Genomic DNA, 18099 nt, shown 5'->3' on the forward strand with positions numbered 1-18099 from the left:
ATGACTGACTTTATTTAAAGCAAACCTCTCCTAATAAAAGGATAAGCAGGGTGCCTTGTTTTCAAACGTCTTCTATTCTTTATTGAATTTAGAGAAACATTAAAAAATAATCATCATGATTAGAAGCTTGATTCATTTGTGTGGTTTATCCATCACTGCCTTTTTGTTGGCTGAAATGTAAACCAGGCCTGATAAACCTGATAAAGTACAGAAAGAAATATTAAATCTAAAGATGGCGGTATCCCTAGAATGAAGAACAGAAACCACCCAATAAATTCTAAGAGCATACTCTTGAATACAGTGAGAAATTCAATGGCTCTTTATATTAGATTTTAATTCATGTTAAGCAGCCTTCCAACCTACAGAAGTAGAGAACTTGCATATCTAGCACAAAAGTAGGTGACTTACCTTGCTGGCCCATGCATCCTCATCCCAGGATGTGAGCTGCAGGACACGAATTATTTCATTGATCTCGGTGTTCATCTTCCCCACTGTAAAGTTACGGTTCTTCAAGGCTTCCTCCACTCCTTGACTTTTGGAACTCTTAGTAGTTACAAAGATCTTCATAGCTGTAAACAAAACAAATAAGTTAAGTGTAATTTTATAACTGCCCACGGTAGTGAAAAATACATGCTTATTTTTCACTCACATGGACTTGGCTAAATTTTCTAAATGAAAAGTATAAACTTTCACTTTGAAAATTACTCAAGGAAAGGTACTCACTTATAGCTATATTATAAGCAAAGCCTGAAGACTAGCCTAAACTTTGGAAGCTAATATTTCATGCTAAAAATGCAGGACCATACATTTGGGCTGCAAAACCCAAGGGAGTAAAACAGTATATGGGGTGAAATATTTTTATTAAGAACCAACAGGGCACAAGATTTATGCTCAAAAGAGACGCAGAACTGGGAGTGATCATAATCTGATAATTTTAAGTTGGCCCAACGGCTAGAAAAGATGACAATAAATACCAGAAGGATCCTTGGGTGCATAGGGAGAGGCTAGCAAGAAAAAAATGACAATAACCTCTCTGTATAAGTCTCTAGCGGGGCCTCATTTAGAGTACTGTGCACAATTCTGGAGACAGCATCTTCAGAAAGACAGGATAGAGTCTGGAGAAAAGGGCAGTTACTAATATGACCAATGGTCTTCATCATAAAGGCACGGGAAGAGACTTAAAGATCTCAATATGTATACTTTGGGAGAAAGGCAAGAGAGAAAAGATGATAGAGATATTTAAATAACTCTGTGGCAAAAATACAGGAGGTGAATCTCTTTCAAGTATAAGGAAGCTCTGGAATGAGGGGGTATAGGGTATAGATTCAGGAGTAATTTAAGAAAACACTTATTTACAAAAAGAGTAGTGGATGCATAGAACGGCTTCCTGGAGAAGGTGGTGGAGATGGCAACTGAATCTGAATTCAAGAAATCTTGGAACAAGCATGAAGAATCTCTAAGGAACAGGAAGAGATCATAGATAATATGGATGGGCAGACTGGGAAGGCCATGTGGTCCTTATCATCTTATGTTTCTTTTACCTAACATTATTATAAATAGAATTTTAATGGAAAAATATATTCATACTCCTAGAAATGAAGTATGTACACAAGAGCAAACTCCTTCCTAACCCCACTTCTAAGAATAAAAAGTTGGTTACCTGTAAAGAAGTGTTCTGTGGAAAGTAACATATCAGTCCTCAAGAGGAAGCTCAGGGCTAGAGGTTTGTTTATAATGATTTACATAATGTTCTATCAAATATGACTTAAGTTCCTGCATCAGCGTTATCACAAGGGTCCACTTCATTTCAATACAAAGCTACTTCCAGAAGCGGCCAACTCAAGAGGTGGATGAGTTTCCTGAGACAGGTCTACCTTTTACAAGATGGCGATACTCGTAAATGCTAGCTTAACAGAGATGAACCCTAAATTAAGTCTCAAGACCAGATTCAAGCACAGAAGGTATTCAAGGACAGGAGGAAGGGTCTAGGTCCTTTTCCCCTCACACCAAATCAAGACATCTTTTGGTGGAGTCTTTCCTAGAAACCAAAATGCAAGACATCAGGCTACCGATGAGAAGGCAACCCTCCTCTTCATGTACAAGGTATTTAAGAGGGATGCTTCTCTACCCCCAGGTGCCCTCCTGCTCTGAAAGGCACCCTGCAGTTCCCTTTTAAAGGCTAGTTTTATAAATGCCTGCATTTGTCAAAACATACCTGTAAGCTTTTCACTATGTAAACTCAGTTGGATGTACATGCAGACTTTCACTTCAGGAAGACTGTGCAGATATTTACACCTGCTATCTAATGTGCATATTTTTCCAAAAATTCTGAGCATTGAGATTAAGCATGAGATTACTGCATCTCAATGGCCACAAATTTGGTCTTGGAGGATGAAATGTACGGTGTCAGCATCTATGAGACAAACTTGGTTTTTTCTGTTGCATAGAGCATTGTGGACCCCTGTTAGGTTGCAAAAATTAGATAGTTCTTTGTCTAATAGATGTTGGCATTGTCATCTGGAAGCAGGAACTTTAGATCATTTATTATTTCATTGCCCATTTATTATGAATTTTTGGAAATCAATTTGGGACCAAATTAATAATTTATTAGATAACCCAGTGGCATTATCTTATGATACTGTGATATTTGGTATGGAAATGAGAGCAAAAAGTCAGATTTCTGCGAACAACAATAAATTATTACTTATAATGACTGGTGTTGCCATTCAGCAAATTACATATAATTGGAAGGATTGGAAGAGATTAAATTATAACTTTTGGTGGAACTCTTTATGCCATATCTATAAAATGGAAAGATTTATTGCATTACAACGGGGATATTTTAAGAAATTTCAGGATGTGTGGAAACCATTAACAAAATAATGTAAAGATTAATTGAAATTGTTTCCCTTATATTTATCAATTTAAGGTGTAGGGAGGGGGGAATTTTATTATTACATGTTTTATATGATAATGGAATATATGGGTGGGAGGGATGGGAAAGGGGTAGAGATAAGAATTTATGTAATGTACTAATGATTGTTTGTAAGTGATGTACTTATGGTTAATGTGAATGAAAATATTTAACACTTAATGTAATTTTGAAAATGAATAAAGAATTTAAAAAAAAAAATAAATTTCTGAGTATTGTCCATTCTCGTTATTTGCGCATTCCTGATGCACAATTTCATGTATCCATGGTTGCATCGATTGTTACCAATATTCCCCATTCGCGCCAATTTGCAGACCGGCTCTTTAAAAAACAGTAACATAGTAACATAGTAACATAGTAGATGACGGCAGATAAAGACCCGAATGGTCCATCCAGTCTGCCCAACCTGATTCAATTTAAATTTTTTTTTTTTTTTTTTTTCTTCTTAGCTATTTCTGGGCGAGAATCCAAAGCTTTACCCGGTACTGTGCTTGAGTTCCAACTGCCAAAATCTCTGTTAAGACTTACTCCAGCCCATCTACACCCTCCCAGCCATTGAAGCCCTCCCCAGCCCATCCTCCACCAAACGGCCATATACAGACACAGACCGTGCAAGTCTGCCCAGTAACTGGCCTAGTTCAATATTTAATATTATTTTCTGATTCTAAATCTTCTGTGTTCATCCCACGCTTCTTTGAACTCAGTCACAGTTTTACTCTCCACCACCTCTCCCGGGAGCGCATTCCAGGCATCCACCACCCTCTCCGTAAAGTAGAATTTCCTAACATTGCCCCTGAATCTACCACCCCTCAACCTCAAATTATGTCCTCTGGTTTTACCATTTTCCTTTCTCTGGAAAAGATTTTGTTCTACGTTAATACCCTTTAAGTATTTGAACGTCTGAATCATATCTCCCCTGTCTCTCCTTTCCTCTAGGGTATACATATTCAGGGCTTCCAGTCTCTCCTCATACGTCTTCTGGCGCAAGCTTTCTTTGCGTTCACTTTCACCTCGAGGTCGGGCGTTTGCTCCCACATATGGACCCCCAAGTGTCCAGAGAGTGTATTACAAGTACTTCAAGTGCTGTTCCACGCAGGAACCTAGCCCTATTTTACCAATAGGATCTATGGATCACTTTCTATGGTTTTGAGGCACATTGTGTACTCCTGGAAACTAACCTCCATTTTCTCATAGACTCAGTGTTTCATTATTCACGATTTCGCAGCTCGTGAACATTTTCAGGAATCATAATACCGTGGGTAATGAGAATGGATTGTATACATGCGTGTAAAATTCCACCAAACCTCGTCCCTAGAACGCATTTGCTTGCAACAGGTTAATGCACACAGGTAGTATGCACACGTTTTTATTTATTATAGGCATAGCCTTCAATCCTTAACCCTACTCCTCTGCCCTCCAACCCAGCCTGCTGATTAACCGTTCCCCTTAACTGTATCCATGACATCCTGTTTGTCTGTCTTAGCTGTTTAGATTGTAAGCTCTTTCAAGCAGGGACTGTTTTCTTCTTCTTTGTGACTTTGTACAGCGCTGCGTGCATCTGATAGCACTATAGAAATAATTAATAGCAGTAGTAGTAATAGTTAAAACCTTTTTTACCAGTAAAGCAGAAATGACCAGCAATCACCTTCCAAATAGTTAGCCATTATCTCAGTAGTTTAAAAAAACCAAGCTTTGAATCCCTAGTTTATACCACTGTGCTGTTTGGGCTTGAACTTTATCTTAAACAAATAAATTGAAAGAAATAACCATATTTGGTTACATCCGAGCCCTTATAGAGCAAATGCAGCCTTCAGTATAGAAGAAGCTGAACACCCATAAACAAGTCCAGTAAGCCAGGCAAATGCCCTCGAACCAGAAGAGTCCAAGTTCAAATCCCATGGCAGCTCCTTGTGACCTTGGGCAAATCACTAAATTCTCCATGCTTCATGAGAAAGCAATGGCAAACCACTCCTGTATCATGTCAAAATAAAAACCCAAGGGGGGGAGGGGGGGTGCATCTAGATCTGGAAATGCAGTTTAAATTACATCCTCAGAATTTTTCTTTATTACAATTTAATCTGACGAAGCAGCATTTACCTGAGATAAGAACCGGTAGCAGTTCCTTCACAGTGTTCATGGAGTTTACCAGCATGACTCTGTGCTCCTGGTGGGTCAATTCCTGCTGTCGCTCATCAATCATTTTGGCCATCTTGGTCATTCCTGGTTTATTAAAACAAAACAAAAAACAAACAAACCCATATAAACCCCAAAATTAAAAACCTGTTATAAGGTTAAGAACATAAGAATAACCTTACTGGGTCAGATCAACCCTCCATCAAGCCCAGTTGCCCGTTCTCATGGTGGCCAATCCAGGTCACTAGTACCTGGCCAAAACCCAAGGAGTAGCAATATTCCATACTACCTATCCAGGGCAAGCAGTGGCTTGTAAACCATGTTGAGCTCTATATTTATAGAGAAGATGCAGTATATAAGCTTAAAGTTTCGTTTCGTTTCCCTCCTGTCTTTGTCAATAACAGCCTATAGATTTTTCCTCCAGGAACATGTCCAAGCCTTTCTTAAAACCAGCAGATCACTGAAATGGTCCATGTCCACCCGGGTTTGCACTGGAAAGATACTGTGAACATTTCATTGCTTTTTGCATCGAGCCACCATGATTCGTTTCCATCCTCATGCCGCTAGGGATCCACTATGCTCATTCCAGGTCTTTTTAAATTCTTTTACCACTTTTGCTTTTACCTCCTCCTCCTGAGGGGCTTTCCCATTTATCCTCCACCTTTGTTCACAAATTGGGATTTGCTCCCAGAGGTAGTGGTAGAGACAAAACTGGTAGTATAATTCACAAAAGTTATGGGATAAACACAGAGGACCTATTAATGGTGATAGGATGGAAAAGAATCACTGTGGCCACCTGCAGTCATGCGGAATTGTGTACATTTATGGACAGAAAATTTGGGTTTCAGCAAATAAGTATTAACAGATATAAAATTTCAGGTTCAATTGTACCAGCTTTTTTTTTTTTTTACATGTTTACACTCAGTCTTACTTCTCAGACGCATGCATTTCTTGTAGGGGTGGCTGCTAGAATAAGGATGAATTCATTTCCTAGTAGATATAAAATAGCAATGGCTCCCCAAACTGTCCTATAGGAACCCTTAACCAGACAGATTTTCAGGATATTCGCAATGAGCATTCATGATTTTAGATCTACATGCACTGCTTGCATGCAAAGCTAAGTCATGAATTTCATTGTGGGCATCCTGAAAATCCAACTGGCTGGAGTATAGGCTCAGGTTTGCCTTTCATGCAATTCAGTATCACCAACTAGGATAGAAGAAAATTCAAAAGGAGGCACCCACCAATAACATACAAAAAAGAGCTTCCTAGTGAAGGAGAAAAGAAATCCCATGAACAGCCTTAAATAAAACATGGGATAAGGACAGAGGATCCTTAGTAGAGAATAAAAATAAAAAGTAAAGTCAGAGCAAGTACACTTCTCCCTCCGTATTCGCGGTGGTTAGGGGCAGAACCGGCCCGCGAATATTAAAACACCGTGAATAATATTCAGGCCGGTTCTGCCCCTAACCCCCGCTTCCCCAGGCTATTTTAAGCCCTGAAATCCCCCCCTTAAGCCTTACCTGGTGGTCTAGCGGGTTTTCAGGCAGGAGCGATCTTCCCATGCTCCTGCCCCTGCCCCATGCAGATCGCTCACAGGAAATGGCTACCTTGAGCTCCCGTAGTCTCTCGAGCCATTTCCTGTGAGTGATCCGCACGGGGCAAGAGCATGGGAAGATCAAAAACTCACTAGACCACCAGGTAAGGCTTAAAGGCGGGGGGGGGGGGGGCTTAAAATAGCCCGAAAAAAGAAAAAGGAATGTTAGGTTTAAAATCGTGAATAAATGAATCCATAGATATGGAAACCGCGAATACGGAGGGGGAAGTGTAGCTCTGTTTACATACAAACACACAAAAGAGAGAATAGGTGAGGGAGATGGACTTTTTTTTAAAGCTGCTCTCTCATTCACCCCCTTTTACAAAATCGCAGAAGCGGTTTTTATTGCAGGCTAGCGCGCTGAATGCTCTTGTACTGCTCCCCATGCTCATAGGAACTTAATGGGGATTATTTGTTCATTCACTATATTCTCCTGTGCTTCTGCTGCCTTCTCCTCAGCTTAATTTGTCTTTCACTCTCACCCTACCTACCTTTCCCTCTATTTTATGCTCTATTCTCTCTCGTCCAACACCAAATCACTACCTTCTAATCCAGTGGCGTACCTAGCATATGTGACACCCGGGGGCCCATCATTTTTTTTGACACCCGCCCCCCCATCTGTATGAAAATCATGATTTTTAGTAATAATCCAAACGTCACACAAGAGTGTGCTTAGGAAAAGGCAGCATCTTACATACTGCAGTGAGCAGTACAACATCAATACACACATGGTAAAACTAAACAAGCCAGACTAGTACAGATCAATCCTGCACAGTCAATCCTAACAGAAAACCATGTCTTTTGAACACACAGAAAACACCTTTGCCTAGTATGGAACTAAACTCTCCCCCTTTTACAAAACTGTAGTGTGGTTTTTAGCCACGGTGGTAACAGCTCAGACGCTCATAGAATTCTGAGCATCAGAGCTGCTACCACCACAGCTGGCGCTAAAAAATGCTCCACAGTTTTGTAAAAGGAGGGATATAATAGAAATACATAGACCAAGGTTAAATTGAACCACCAAGAAGCTGGACTCTGCATACAATGCAACACCACAGAAACAGTGACAAATGTCTCCTAAAACAAAAAATAAAGAGAAATGTTTTTTTCTACCTTTGTCTTCTCTAGTTTCTGCTTTCCTCATCTTCTTGTTACTCTCTTCCTTCAATCCACCGTCTGCCCTCTCTCTGCCCCTATATGGCATCTTCTCTCCTTCTATGCCCCTTCTAGAAACTGTATGCCTCCCCCTTCCATCTTTCCCTTCACCCCCATTGGTCTGGCATCTCACTCCTTCCCTTTCCTCTCTCACACCTCTCCTCTGCAATCCCTTTCCCTTTTCTCCCTCATTTTCCTTTTTAATTTATTTTCTGCATCTGTCTAGATTAAGTTCTTACTATCCTGTCATCAATTTTTTTTTTCACTGTCTACCTACAGCTCGCCACCTCTTTCCCTCACACCCTCTAGTATTTCACTAACTCAATCCTCTTCCCCATCATGTGTTCTCCTTTTATTTATCCCCTCCTTCCATCATGTGCCCTCTTTCTGTACCACTTCCATCTAGTACCTTCTCCTCTTTCTGTCCACTTCCATCCAGCGTCTGCGCCCCTCTTTCTCTCCTTCCCATTTCCTTCCTGCCTCTGCTCCCTTATCTCTCCCATCCACACTTACAACCAGCATAGGCTCCCCCTCTACCATCCCCACTACCATCCAATGTCTGCCCTTTCTCTCTCCATCTACCCCTCTTTAATCAGCATCTACCCCTTGTCTCTCCCTTCCCCCCACTTCCATCAGCATCTGCCCACTTTATTTCCCTCCAATCCAATTCCATCCAGTATCCTTCCCCCTTATGTCTTTCTCCCCTTTCCCTGCACACCAATTCCATCGGCATCACCCTTCCATATCACCCTGCCCCCTTTCTCTCCCTCCACCACTCTTCCATACCAGTAGTCATAAGAACATAAGAAATGCCGCTGCTGGGTCAGACCAATGGTCCATCCTGCCCAGCAGTCTGCTCACGCGGCAGCCCTCAGGTCAAAGACCAGTGCTCTAAATGAGTCCAGCCTCACCTGCATACGTTCCAGTTTAGCAGGAATTTGTTGAACTTTGTCTTGAAACCCTGGAGGGTGTTTTCCCCTATAACAGACTCTGGAAGAGCATTCCAGCTTTCCACCACTCTCTGGGTGAAGAAGTTTGTATGGAATCTATCCCCTTTCAACTTTAGAGAATGCCCTCTCGTTCTCCTTTCTCTCCCTTCATGCAGCAAGGTCCTGCGATGACTGTAGCTGCCAGCTGCTGGTCCACCCCACTCTGACGTATTTGCTCTGGAGCAGAGTCGGCAGCCGCACTGAGGTGTAGGAAGTTCCTGCGATGACTAGATCTGCTGGCTCTGCTCCGGAAGAAATAAGTTAAGTCGGAGGGGGTGGACTGGCAGATGCAGGGAGTTGCGGCAAGGTCCTGCCAGGTCTGCCCCCTCCTTTGTAACTTACTTCGTCTGGAGCAGAGCCGGCAGATATAGTCATCACGGGACCTTCCTGCACCTCAGTGCAGCTGCAGACTCTGCTCCAGAGCAAATACGTCGGAGGGGGTGCCCTAGCAGCCACACTGAGGTACAGGTCCTGTTGCACAGTAGGGCGGGAGGTTCTGGAATCGGATGTCTGTGCACCCTCCTAGGGCATGCCCTTGGGGTAGTCTTCCCACCCCACCTTGGTACTCCACTGTTCTAATCTAATCTTTGATTTTTTTTTATACCAATTCATCCCAACAGGAGGGTTTGACTCGGTTAACAAAATATCAATAAAATTATACAGGAAATTAGAGCAGAAACTATATCTTTTAGGCCAGAATTTTATTTTTAATGATTGATTATTAGAAAAAGAAGGATCATTAGTAAATTTCTGAAATAAATATGTCTTCATTATTTTACGAAAAGTGGGTAGATGAAAGAGAACTCTAATTCTAGAAGGAAGGTCATTCCAAACTTTTACGAATAAAAAAGAGAATGATCGACAAAAATTGGCCATAGTTTTTATTCCTTGAACATACGTTTATATTTCTAACAGCTCCTAGAATTAGAGATTTCTTGTGAATTAAATGAGACAGGAACCAAAGGAGAAAAAAAAATACCATATAGGACTTTGAAAATTACAGTAGCACATTTAAATTGGATTCTCCAGTAAACAGGAAGTCAGTGAAGGGATCTCAATAAAGGTGTGACATGATCATATTTATGTTTACCATATATCAGTTTAGCTGCCATATTCTGGTTAAGTTGTAGCCTCCTCAAATTACATTTACTTAAACAAGCATAAAGCAAATTGCCATAGTCCAACTGAGATAAAATAATGGCCTGAACCAAAACTGCATCATTATAGATGACAGATTGTTAGCATTTGAACACTAAGCTGTGGGAAAGACGCACTTAGCCCTTTTATCATGCACCGAGGCTCCCATCACCTTCCTTTGGTGATGGTGCCAGTGCTCCAAATTCAGTAGGCCATGACAGGAGACGGAAGCAGCTGTAGTGCACAGTGTTTCCCACCTCCTGCTGAAAGGCCAGTGCAGTACCAGGACCCTTGCCAACTTGGAATTTCTGTTCAACACAGTCCAGCTGCACATCAAAGCTTGCACCTGCACATCAGTATTTACAGACTACAAAACAGAGGATATTTTGCTTCTTGCCAAGTCAAAATGAGCACAACAATAAAGACTGATGAAATGTGCAACCTGGCTTGTCAAGGAAAACCTTAGCTGAAAGATTCTGAACTGATTTTGTTTCTCTGAGTACTTTTATACTTACATCTGGGTTTAACATATGTTATTCCTGAAACAGAGAAAAAAATAATAGATAAAAACCATTAGGCCTGTCTAATCTGCCCAATTTACTTTCTGGTATAATACTGCAGCCTCCAGAAGATGTCAGGTTTTTCTCCTCAGCATTTCATCTCTAGGGATCCTCTCGGCTTATTCTGTGCTTTTTTTACTACCTCTTCTAGGAAGCCGCTCCCTGCATCCACTCTGAAGAATTATTTTCTGAAGTTGGTCACAGGTCTGCTCTCCCTCCTGCTCCTTTTTCTGGAGCTTTAATGTCTCTGAAATAAAGGATACCAAAACTGCAGATATGTACAACGATGTAGGCAAAATTTATTGTGACAACCAAAGTATATTTAAAAACATTTTTACCAAACAAGGGACCCAACATGGTCCGTGTTTCGGACAACCTTCATCAGGGGTCCATAGTAGAAAAGGGAAAAAAATATATGTCACAAAAAATTGTAGTGAAATATACAGTAAAAACAAACGGATAATATGTCACGCCGAGGGTCACTAGATATTGTAAAATCTCGCTAGACATATATTTTTTTCCCTTTTCTACCATGGACCCCTGATGAAGGTTGTCCGAAGCACGGCCGTGTTGGGTCCCTTGTTTGGTAAAAAGGTTTTTAAATATACTTTGGTTGTCACAATAAATTTTGCCTACATCGTTGTACATATCTGCAGTTTTGGTTTGTTTGTTCCTGGTTGGTTTTTTTCACTGCAGACAAGGTTGGACCCCCTTTTTTCCTCTTGGTTCTGTTGCTCTGAAATAAAGGATCGCATACTATGGGGTCCTTTTATTAAGGCGCACAAAATGCTAAGGCATCCATTATATTCTATGGGCGCCTTAGCATTTAGTGGGCACTAAATCGTTTAATGCACCTTAATAAAAGGACCTTCACGTTTGATACCTTTGAGATGTTTGAACAGTCTATGACATTCCCCTCTCTTACTCCTGTCTTCTCCAGTATACATATTTAGATCTTTACATCTCATTTGGTAACCTCTCTCTCCCCGGACTGCCTCCAATCTGTATATATATTTCAGAAGTATCACATCCATATCAAAGATATTCCAAGGTAAGATTTCAACAACTTTTTTCCTTTGTAAAAGGGGCCGGAAGTGTGCGCGTTACGTGGGAAAGAGTCGCACACATTAAACACTTAAAGTACTTCAAACACAAACTTGTTCCAAACATAGTCTGTAGTCACACATAGGGGTCCTTTCACAAAGGCGCGGTAGCGGTTTAACACATGGAATACCGCGCGCTAGCACCTAACGCCTAGGCGCTAGGATTTTAGCCTGCCGCGGGGGTTAGCGTGTGATGAAATGTCCGACGCGCTAACCCCCGTAGCGCGCCTTGATAAAAGGAGCCCATAGCCTTTCTTAGACAAAAATGCTAAGCCTCATCATCTTCTGTCTGGATTTGGCTATCTGATGATGCAGGAACAGTGGCAGTCTTTTTAAAGACTTCTTGCAGTGTCGTCTAATTAACAAAGGTTTCTGTTTCAGTATTCTCTCTTTGATAGAGTAGACTGCCTTAATCTCATGCTCACTGATAAATGCACCTTGTTCCATGCCAGCAATTAACTGGTCACACATTTTCACCATATCACCTATAGGGATTTTTTTTCTCTGGTGTTCACAAGGCCTTCATCATCACTACTATCCCCAAGTGTTTATTTAACACTATTTCAGCAATCTCGCCATCTCTGAAGGAACACCCAACAGGTGCATCTCTGTCAATATTCAGCATTTCATTAATACCAGCTGCCTCTAACTATCCCTTCTTTAAAGATAATAGGAACCAGAAGATCTACCATTTTCTCAGTTATATCACCCCAGCTTTGGAACAATCTACCAATTTATATTCGTAATGAATCTTCTTTAGAAAAATTCAAGCGTTCCCTACAAAGTTTTTTGTTCAAGGACGCTTTTGAAAAAATAGACAACACAATTTAACAAATCACCAAACTTCTTAGATCTAAATTAGATTTCTGTATAGATTATAGATTCATCTTTTTTCTTTTTTCCTTTCTTTTTTTTCCTTTTTGTGTTACCTACCAAATGTGTTCCCCACTAAATGTTTTCTTTCTCTCTTTAAAAATTGTAGTTCACCCCTTTCACCTTCCGTACCAGTTATGTATTAGAATGGATAGAATTTTATTGTAATTATGTAAAAGAGTTTTGTTCTACCCCCCATTTTTAAAATGTTATATGCTTTGAAGCTTTTGATATTGCGTATATAACAAAAATTTAATAAACTTGAAACTTAACTTATTAACATTTTCAGGTGATAGACTTCTGACTTAAGCAATAAGGTTTGATATCATCACCGTTTCATCGCTGACTTGGAAACCTTCAAAGTCTTCCTCTATAGGTTAATTTTCATCAAACATTGTTGATAGCCAGAGTTTATGCTAAGCATTTTGTAATGCTGATCTAGTTAAATCTTTCCAGGCATTAACAAGTGCATACATGGCATCCTTAAGACTGAACTCCTTGAGAAAGCCTTGAATTCTTATGCCTCTATTAATTGTATCAAGCATGCAATTTAGAAAACAGTCTTTATACCTGGCATTCATGGAACATAAAATTCCTTGGTCACAAGTAAGGATGTGACATTGGATGGGAGGTAAATGGCAGAAACATTTTTCACAAGAAGTTCTTGAGGTGGATGTGCAGAGCAGATGTCTAGAACCAGTAAAACTTCACAGTTTTCTTCCAGTTCAGCTTCTCTACAATCAGCTCCTGCTGCTGGCACAAAGTGGTTATGGAACCAATCACTAAATATTTCTCTGGTTACTCATGATTTCTTGTCAGCATAATAGTCCACAGATAGATGACATATACCCTTCTAATCTCTGCCAACTTTAATTTGTGTGTGCCCACAGCATTGGTATATGCAAGAATAGTTACCTGTCTTTTGTGCCCTTAAAAGCAGTTGGTGCTCATTTATCAGCTTTGTCAGTGTTTTTCTTGGAATGTAGTGCCAGTAGAGAGCTGTTTCATCTGTATTGTAAATTTGTTCAGGACTAAGGTTTCCATCAGAAAGTGGCATACCAAGGGCGGGGCTGCACAGCCAGCCGGGTCCGGACCTCCTGGGACCTGCACTTCAGCGTGGCTGCCATTCCATCCCTGCAGCCAAGAAAAAGGCTAAGAAGCCGGCGGGAGCGGCGAAAGCGTCCTTTAAGGAACACCCTCCTGATCTGGCTCTATCCTGCCCCCTTCATGACGCCACCGGACAGCGTTCTCAGCCATTGGTCGACCAGGTTGCACATTTTGGTTTTGTTCAAGCCCAACCCAAATTACACCCCCTTATAGATTTACATGTGTACATATTCGTTTTCTAAGACTGAGGTTGACATATAGGGGGTCTTTTATTAAGGTGCGCTAGCCGATTTAGCGTGTGCTAAATGCTAATGTGTCCATAGAATATAATGGGCACGTTAGCATTTAGCGCACTCTACATCGGCTAGTGCGCCTTAGTAAAAGGACCCCATAATTTGCAAACAGGGCTTTTAAAGTAAAGGCCCATCTACTGAAAGGATTCTTACTGAATCCAAAGATTCTGTTTTCAGACTTGCATAAATAGTAGGCAAAACTCATAGGAGATAAGTAGATATATGGAGAACTTCCATTAAAAAACACTGGTTAAACCAGGGCTGCCCAATTCCAGTCCTCGAGATCTACTGGCAGGCCAGGTTTTCAGGATATCCACAATGAACATGCATGAGAGAGATTTGCATACCAAGAAGGCAGTGCAGGCAAATCTCTCTCATGCATATTCATTGTGGATATCCTATAAACCTGGCCTGCCAGTAGATCTCGAGGACTGGACTTGGGCAGCCCTGGGTTAAACTAATAGGCAAAGTGTTATCAATCTTAGAAAATGAATAAGTTTCATGGTCCAGTCTGTAACAGTTCTCCAGATTTTCAAACTTTTAAGTGCTTTTCAAAATAAGGGGTCCTTTTACTAAGCACGCGCTAAATGCCAATGCGTCCATAGACTAAAATGGATGCATTAGCATTTAGCACGCATTAATATTTACCACACACTAAATTAGCTAGCATGTCTTAGTAAAAGGACCGCTAAGTCTTATACCGCAAAATGCCTTTCGGTTCAATGTTGTTACAGAAAAGTAGGTACAACAAAGAAGAAAAAACGTTTAGCTTTAAAAATTAATAGAATCATTTGTATGAAATAATAAGGCACATAGAGTTTCTCTATCTCAGGGATCTCAAAGTCTCCTCCTTGAGGGCCGCAATCCAGTTGGGTTTTCAGGATTTCACCAATGAATATGCATTGAAAGCAGTGCATGCGCAAAGATCTCATGCATATTCATTGGGGAAATCCTGAAAACCCGGCTGGATTGCGGCCCTCAAGGAGGGACTTTGAGACCCCTGCTCTATCTGTTCCAAATTGGGATCACAATTTAAGCTAAAGTGCCTGAAAAGTATTAGTATGAACTATAGGTAAGAAGTAAGATGAATAAAAAAGGAGAAAATCATCTCAAAGCACAGCCTGTACCAAAGGTAGAAGAGTAAAATACCTAGGAGGGGAAGGGTATGATATTTATCCAAGCATAAGAAAAAGAAAAAGAAATAAAAAGGAAAGAGAAAGAGAAATAAAACAGGAAGGAAAGCAAAATGAGGGAAAATATAACCCCTCCTTTACTAACACGTAGCGTGGGTTTTAGCGCCGGTAACTGCTCTGACACTCATAGAATTCCTATAAGCGTCGGAGCAGTTACCGCCGCTGCTGGTGCTAAAACCCGCGCTACACGTTAGTATGGGGGGGAGGGGGGAATGAATAAGAAAAAGTAAAAATTAAGAATCAACCCATCAGTCCGAACAGTGGTAGTTTTGCAAAAGGCTGCCAATTCACTGAAGCGGTTGGAAACCATAACACAAGTCCATCAAGGCAGGAGGGGCCCAATGGCCAGAGACCACAGGCAGAAAGGAGATGGCAGGCCCCAAAGAGCTCTCGATGTCCATGACAGCAGGGGAGTGGCGCACAGATTCCTGGACACTCTGCAATTTAGGCATATCCACTAGGTGCCTCACAACCCCTCCAAGAGTCGGGACGTCATCGGAGTTGCGCTGCAGCCGATGAAAGAAAAGAGGCAGGGCTCTAGAGCCATCCACCCGCCCACCCAGACGTGCAGGGCATGGTCCGACGCCATGACCATCAACAGGGGAGAAGCAGCAAATCTCCTGTCCTCGGCACCAGATGGAACAGCAACTTCCGCTGTCATTCCTTCACCCATCACACCGGGTTCACTCCTCTGTAAGAACAGAGAAGATCGCCAATACTGCCACATGGCCAGCCTCCAGAGGAGAGCCAAAATCCCTAGTTGAGTCCCAGGTGAGGCCTGTGAACTGTTGATCTAGGGTTCTATAACAGTCAGGCTAGGACAGGGGTAGGCAATTCCGGTCCTCGAGAGCCGGAGTCAGGTCAGGTTTTCAGGATATCCACAATAAATATGCATGAGATAGATTTGCATCTCAAGGAGGCAGTGCATGCAAATCCATCTCATACATATTCATTGTGGATATCCTGAAAATTTGACCTGGCTCCGGCTCTCGAGGACCAGAGTTGCCTACCCCTGGGCTAGGAGATGTGGTGGTGTTAATAAAATTGAGATCTCAGTCTCACTCAGAGTTTAAAATAAACAAAATTAGCTTAGGAGTACAAATGGACATAAAACCTGAACAAAAATACAAGGAAGAACAAAAGAAAAACAAAAAATAAAAATAAATAAATGGATTCACTGTAGCCCACGTATTAGCAGGAAAAAAAAATGACCTGGTAAATCACCTGACAATATTCCAATCTTTGGGGAGATTCCTTTAACCATTTGTTTCCAAATTAAACACAGCTTTCTATACATTCAGTATCTGGGTGGTAATGCAGTGTTCAGCTTCCCCAAAACCTACCACAGGGATCTCAACATTGTGGGTTATAATGGAAGCTGGGTCTGCTCCAACAGGTTATCGGAAACCTCTATGGCAGGAGTGTCCAACCTTGTGGCTTCCCTGGGTCGCATTGGCCAAAAAAAATGTTTCTGGGGCCGCGCAAACGCTGCAGCAAGACAGAGGAGGGAGCTGGCAAGACGGTAAACACCCGGAGGCAGCAGAGAAAAATACTGCATCTCCCTCGACAGGGGCTGCACAAAATACTTCATTGGGCTGCAAGTTGGACACCCCTGCTCTATGGTTTCACGAAGAAGACACATGGTAGTGAGAAATCCATAGCCCTACTCCCCACCACCCTAGCCAGCAGATTAACCATTCCCCTTAACTGTATCCATGGCATCCTGTTTGTCTGTCTTCTCTGTTTAGATTGTAGGCTCCTTCGAGTAGGGACCGTCTTCTTCATGACTCCGTACAGCGCTGCGTGCATTGGTAGCACTGTAGAACTAATTAATAGTAGTAGTAATTACAGATACTTTGTGACCTCTATAGAAATCATCAACGACACAGATGTTGCTAAAACTTTCAGAGCTGCTTTAAGACATTCAAAGCCCCAGAGTTACCATTTACAGCTTGGCTGTTACTTCACACTGAAGGCTACATCTATGTTGAGGGCCCAGGTCTCTCCCTATTCCCTGGCTCCAGATGGCAGCCTCCACATAACTCCCACCATAACAAAACCTAATGGCCTCTTGAATCACCAGAAAAGTAATTTAATTGTCTTCTTCATTGGCAAAATTAGGCTGCAAAATAGCAAATGACATGGGGACAAATTTGTCCCCGTACCCACGGAATCTATTTCCATCTCCGTCCCATCCCTGCAAGCTCTGTCCTCATCTGCACATGCCTCAAACACTTTAAAATAATTGTTCAAGGATAAGAACATAAGCAATGCCTCTACTGGGTCAGACCTGAGGTCCATCGTGCCCAGCAGTCCGCTCACGCGGCGGCCCAACAGGTCCAGGACCTGTGCAGAAATCCTCTATTTATACCCTTCTATCCTCTTTTCCAGCAGGAAATTGTCCAATCCTTTCTTAAATCCCAGTACCGTACTCTGCCCTATTACATTCTCTGGAAGCGCATTCCAGGTGTCCACCACATGTTGGGTAAAGAAGAACTTCCTAGCATTTGTTTTGAATCTGTCCCCTTTCAACTTTTCCAGATGCCCTCTTGTTCTTTTATTATTTGAAAGTGTGAAGAATCTGTCCCTCTCTACTCTCTCTATGCCCTTCATGATCTTGTAAGTCTCTATCATATCCCCTCTAAGTCTCCTCTTCTCCAGGGAAAAGAGACCCAGTTTCTCCAATCTCTCAGCATATGGAAGGTTTTCCATCCCCTTTATCAGATGCGTCGCTCTCCTCTGAACCCTCTCGAGTAACGCCATGTCCTTCTTAAGGTACAGCGACCAATACTGGACGCAGGACTCCAGATGCGGATGCACCATCGCCCGATACAATGGCAGGATAACTTCTTTCGTTCTGGTTGTAATACCCTTCTTGATTATGCCTAGCATTCTGCTTGCCTTCTTAGCGGCCGCTGCGCACTTTGCCGTCGGCTTCATTGTCATGTCCACCATTACCCCCAAGTCCCTTTCTTGGGTACTCTCATTTAATAACATCCCTCCCATCGTATAGTTGTACCTCAGGTT

At 41.8% G+C, this 18099-nt stretch overlaps 1 protein-coding gene across 4 annotated transcripts in view; it reads right to left on the reverse strand.

The window, feature by feature from the left end:
- Positions 1-18099, reverse strand: part of VCL (vinculin) — a 215827-nt gene that overhangs the window by 97068 nt on the left and 100660 nt on the right. For all 4 annotated transcript variants that reach the window (XM_033943553.1, XM_033943556.1, XM_033943554.1 and 1 more), the window contains exons 5-6: positions 5030-5152; positions 409-569 (exon numbers count right to left, since the gene is read on the reverse strand). In XM_033943553.1, the coding sequence (XP_033799444.1) occupies positions 409-569; positions 5030-5152 (284 nt within the window). The remainder of the gene's footprint in view (positions 1-408; positions 570-5029; positions 5153-18099) is intronic.

This window comes from Geotrypetes seraphini, chromosome 4, assembly GCF_902459505.1.
Source record: "Geotrypetes seraphini chromosome 4, aGeoSer1.1, whole genome shotgun sequence".
NCBI classification, from domain to species: Eukaryota; Metazoa; Chordata; class Amphibia; order Gymnophiona; family Dermophiidae; genus Geotrypetes; species Geotrypetes seraphini.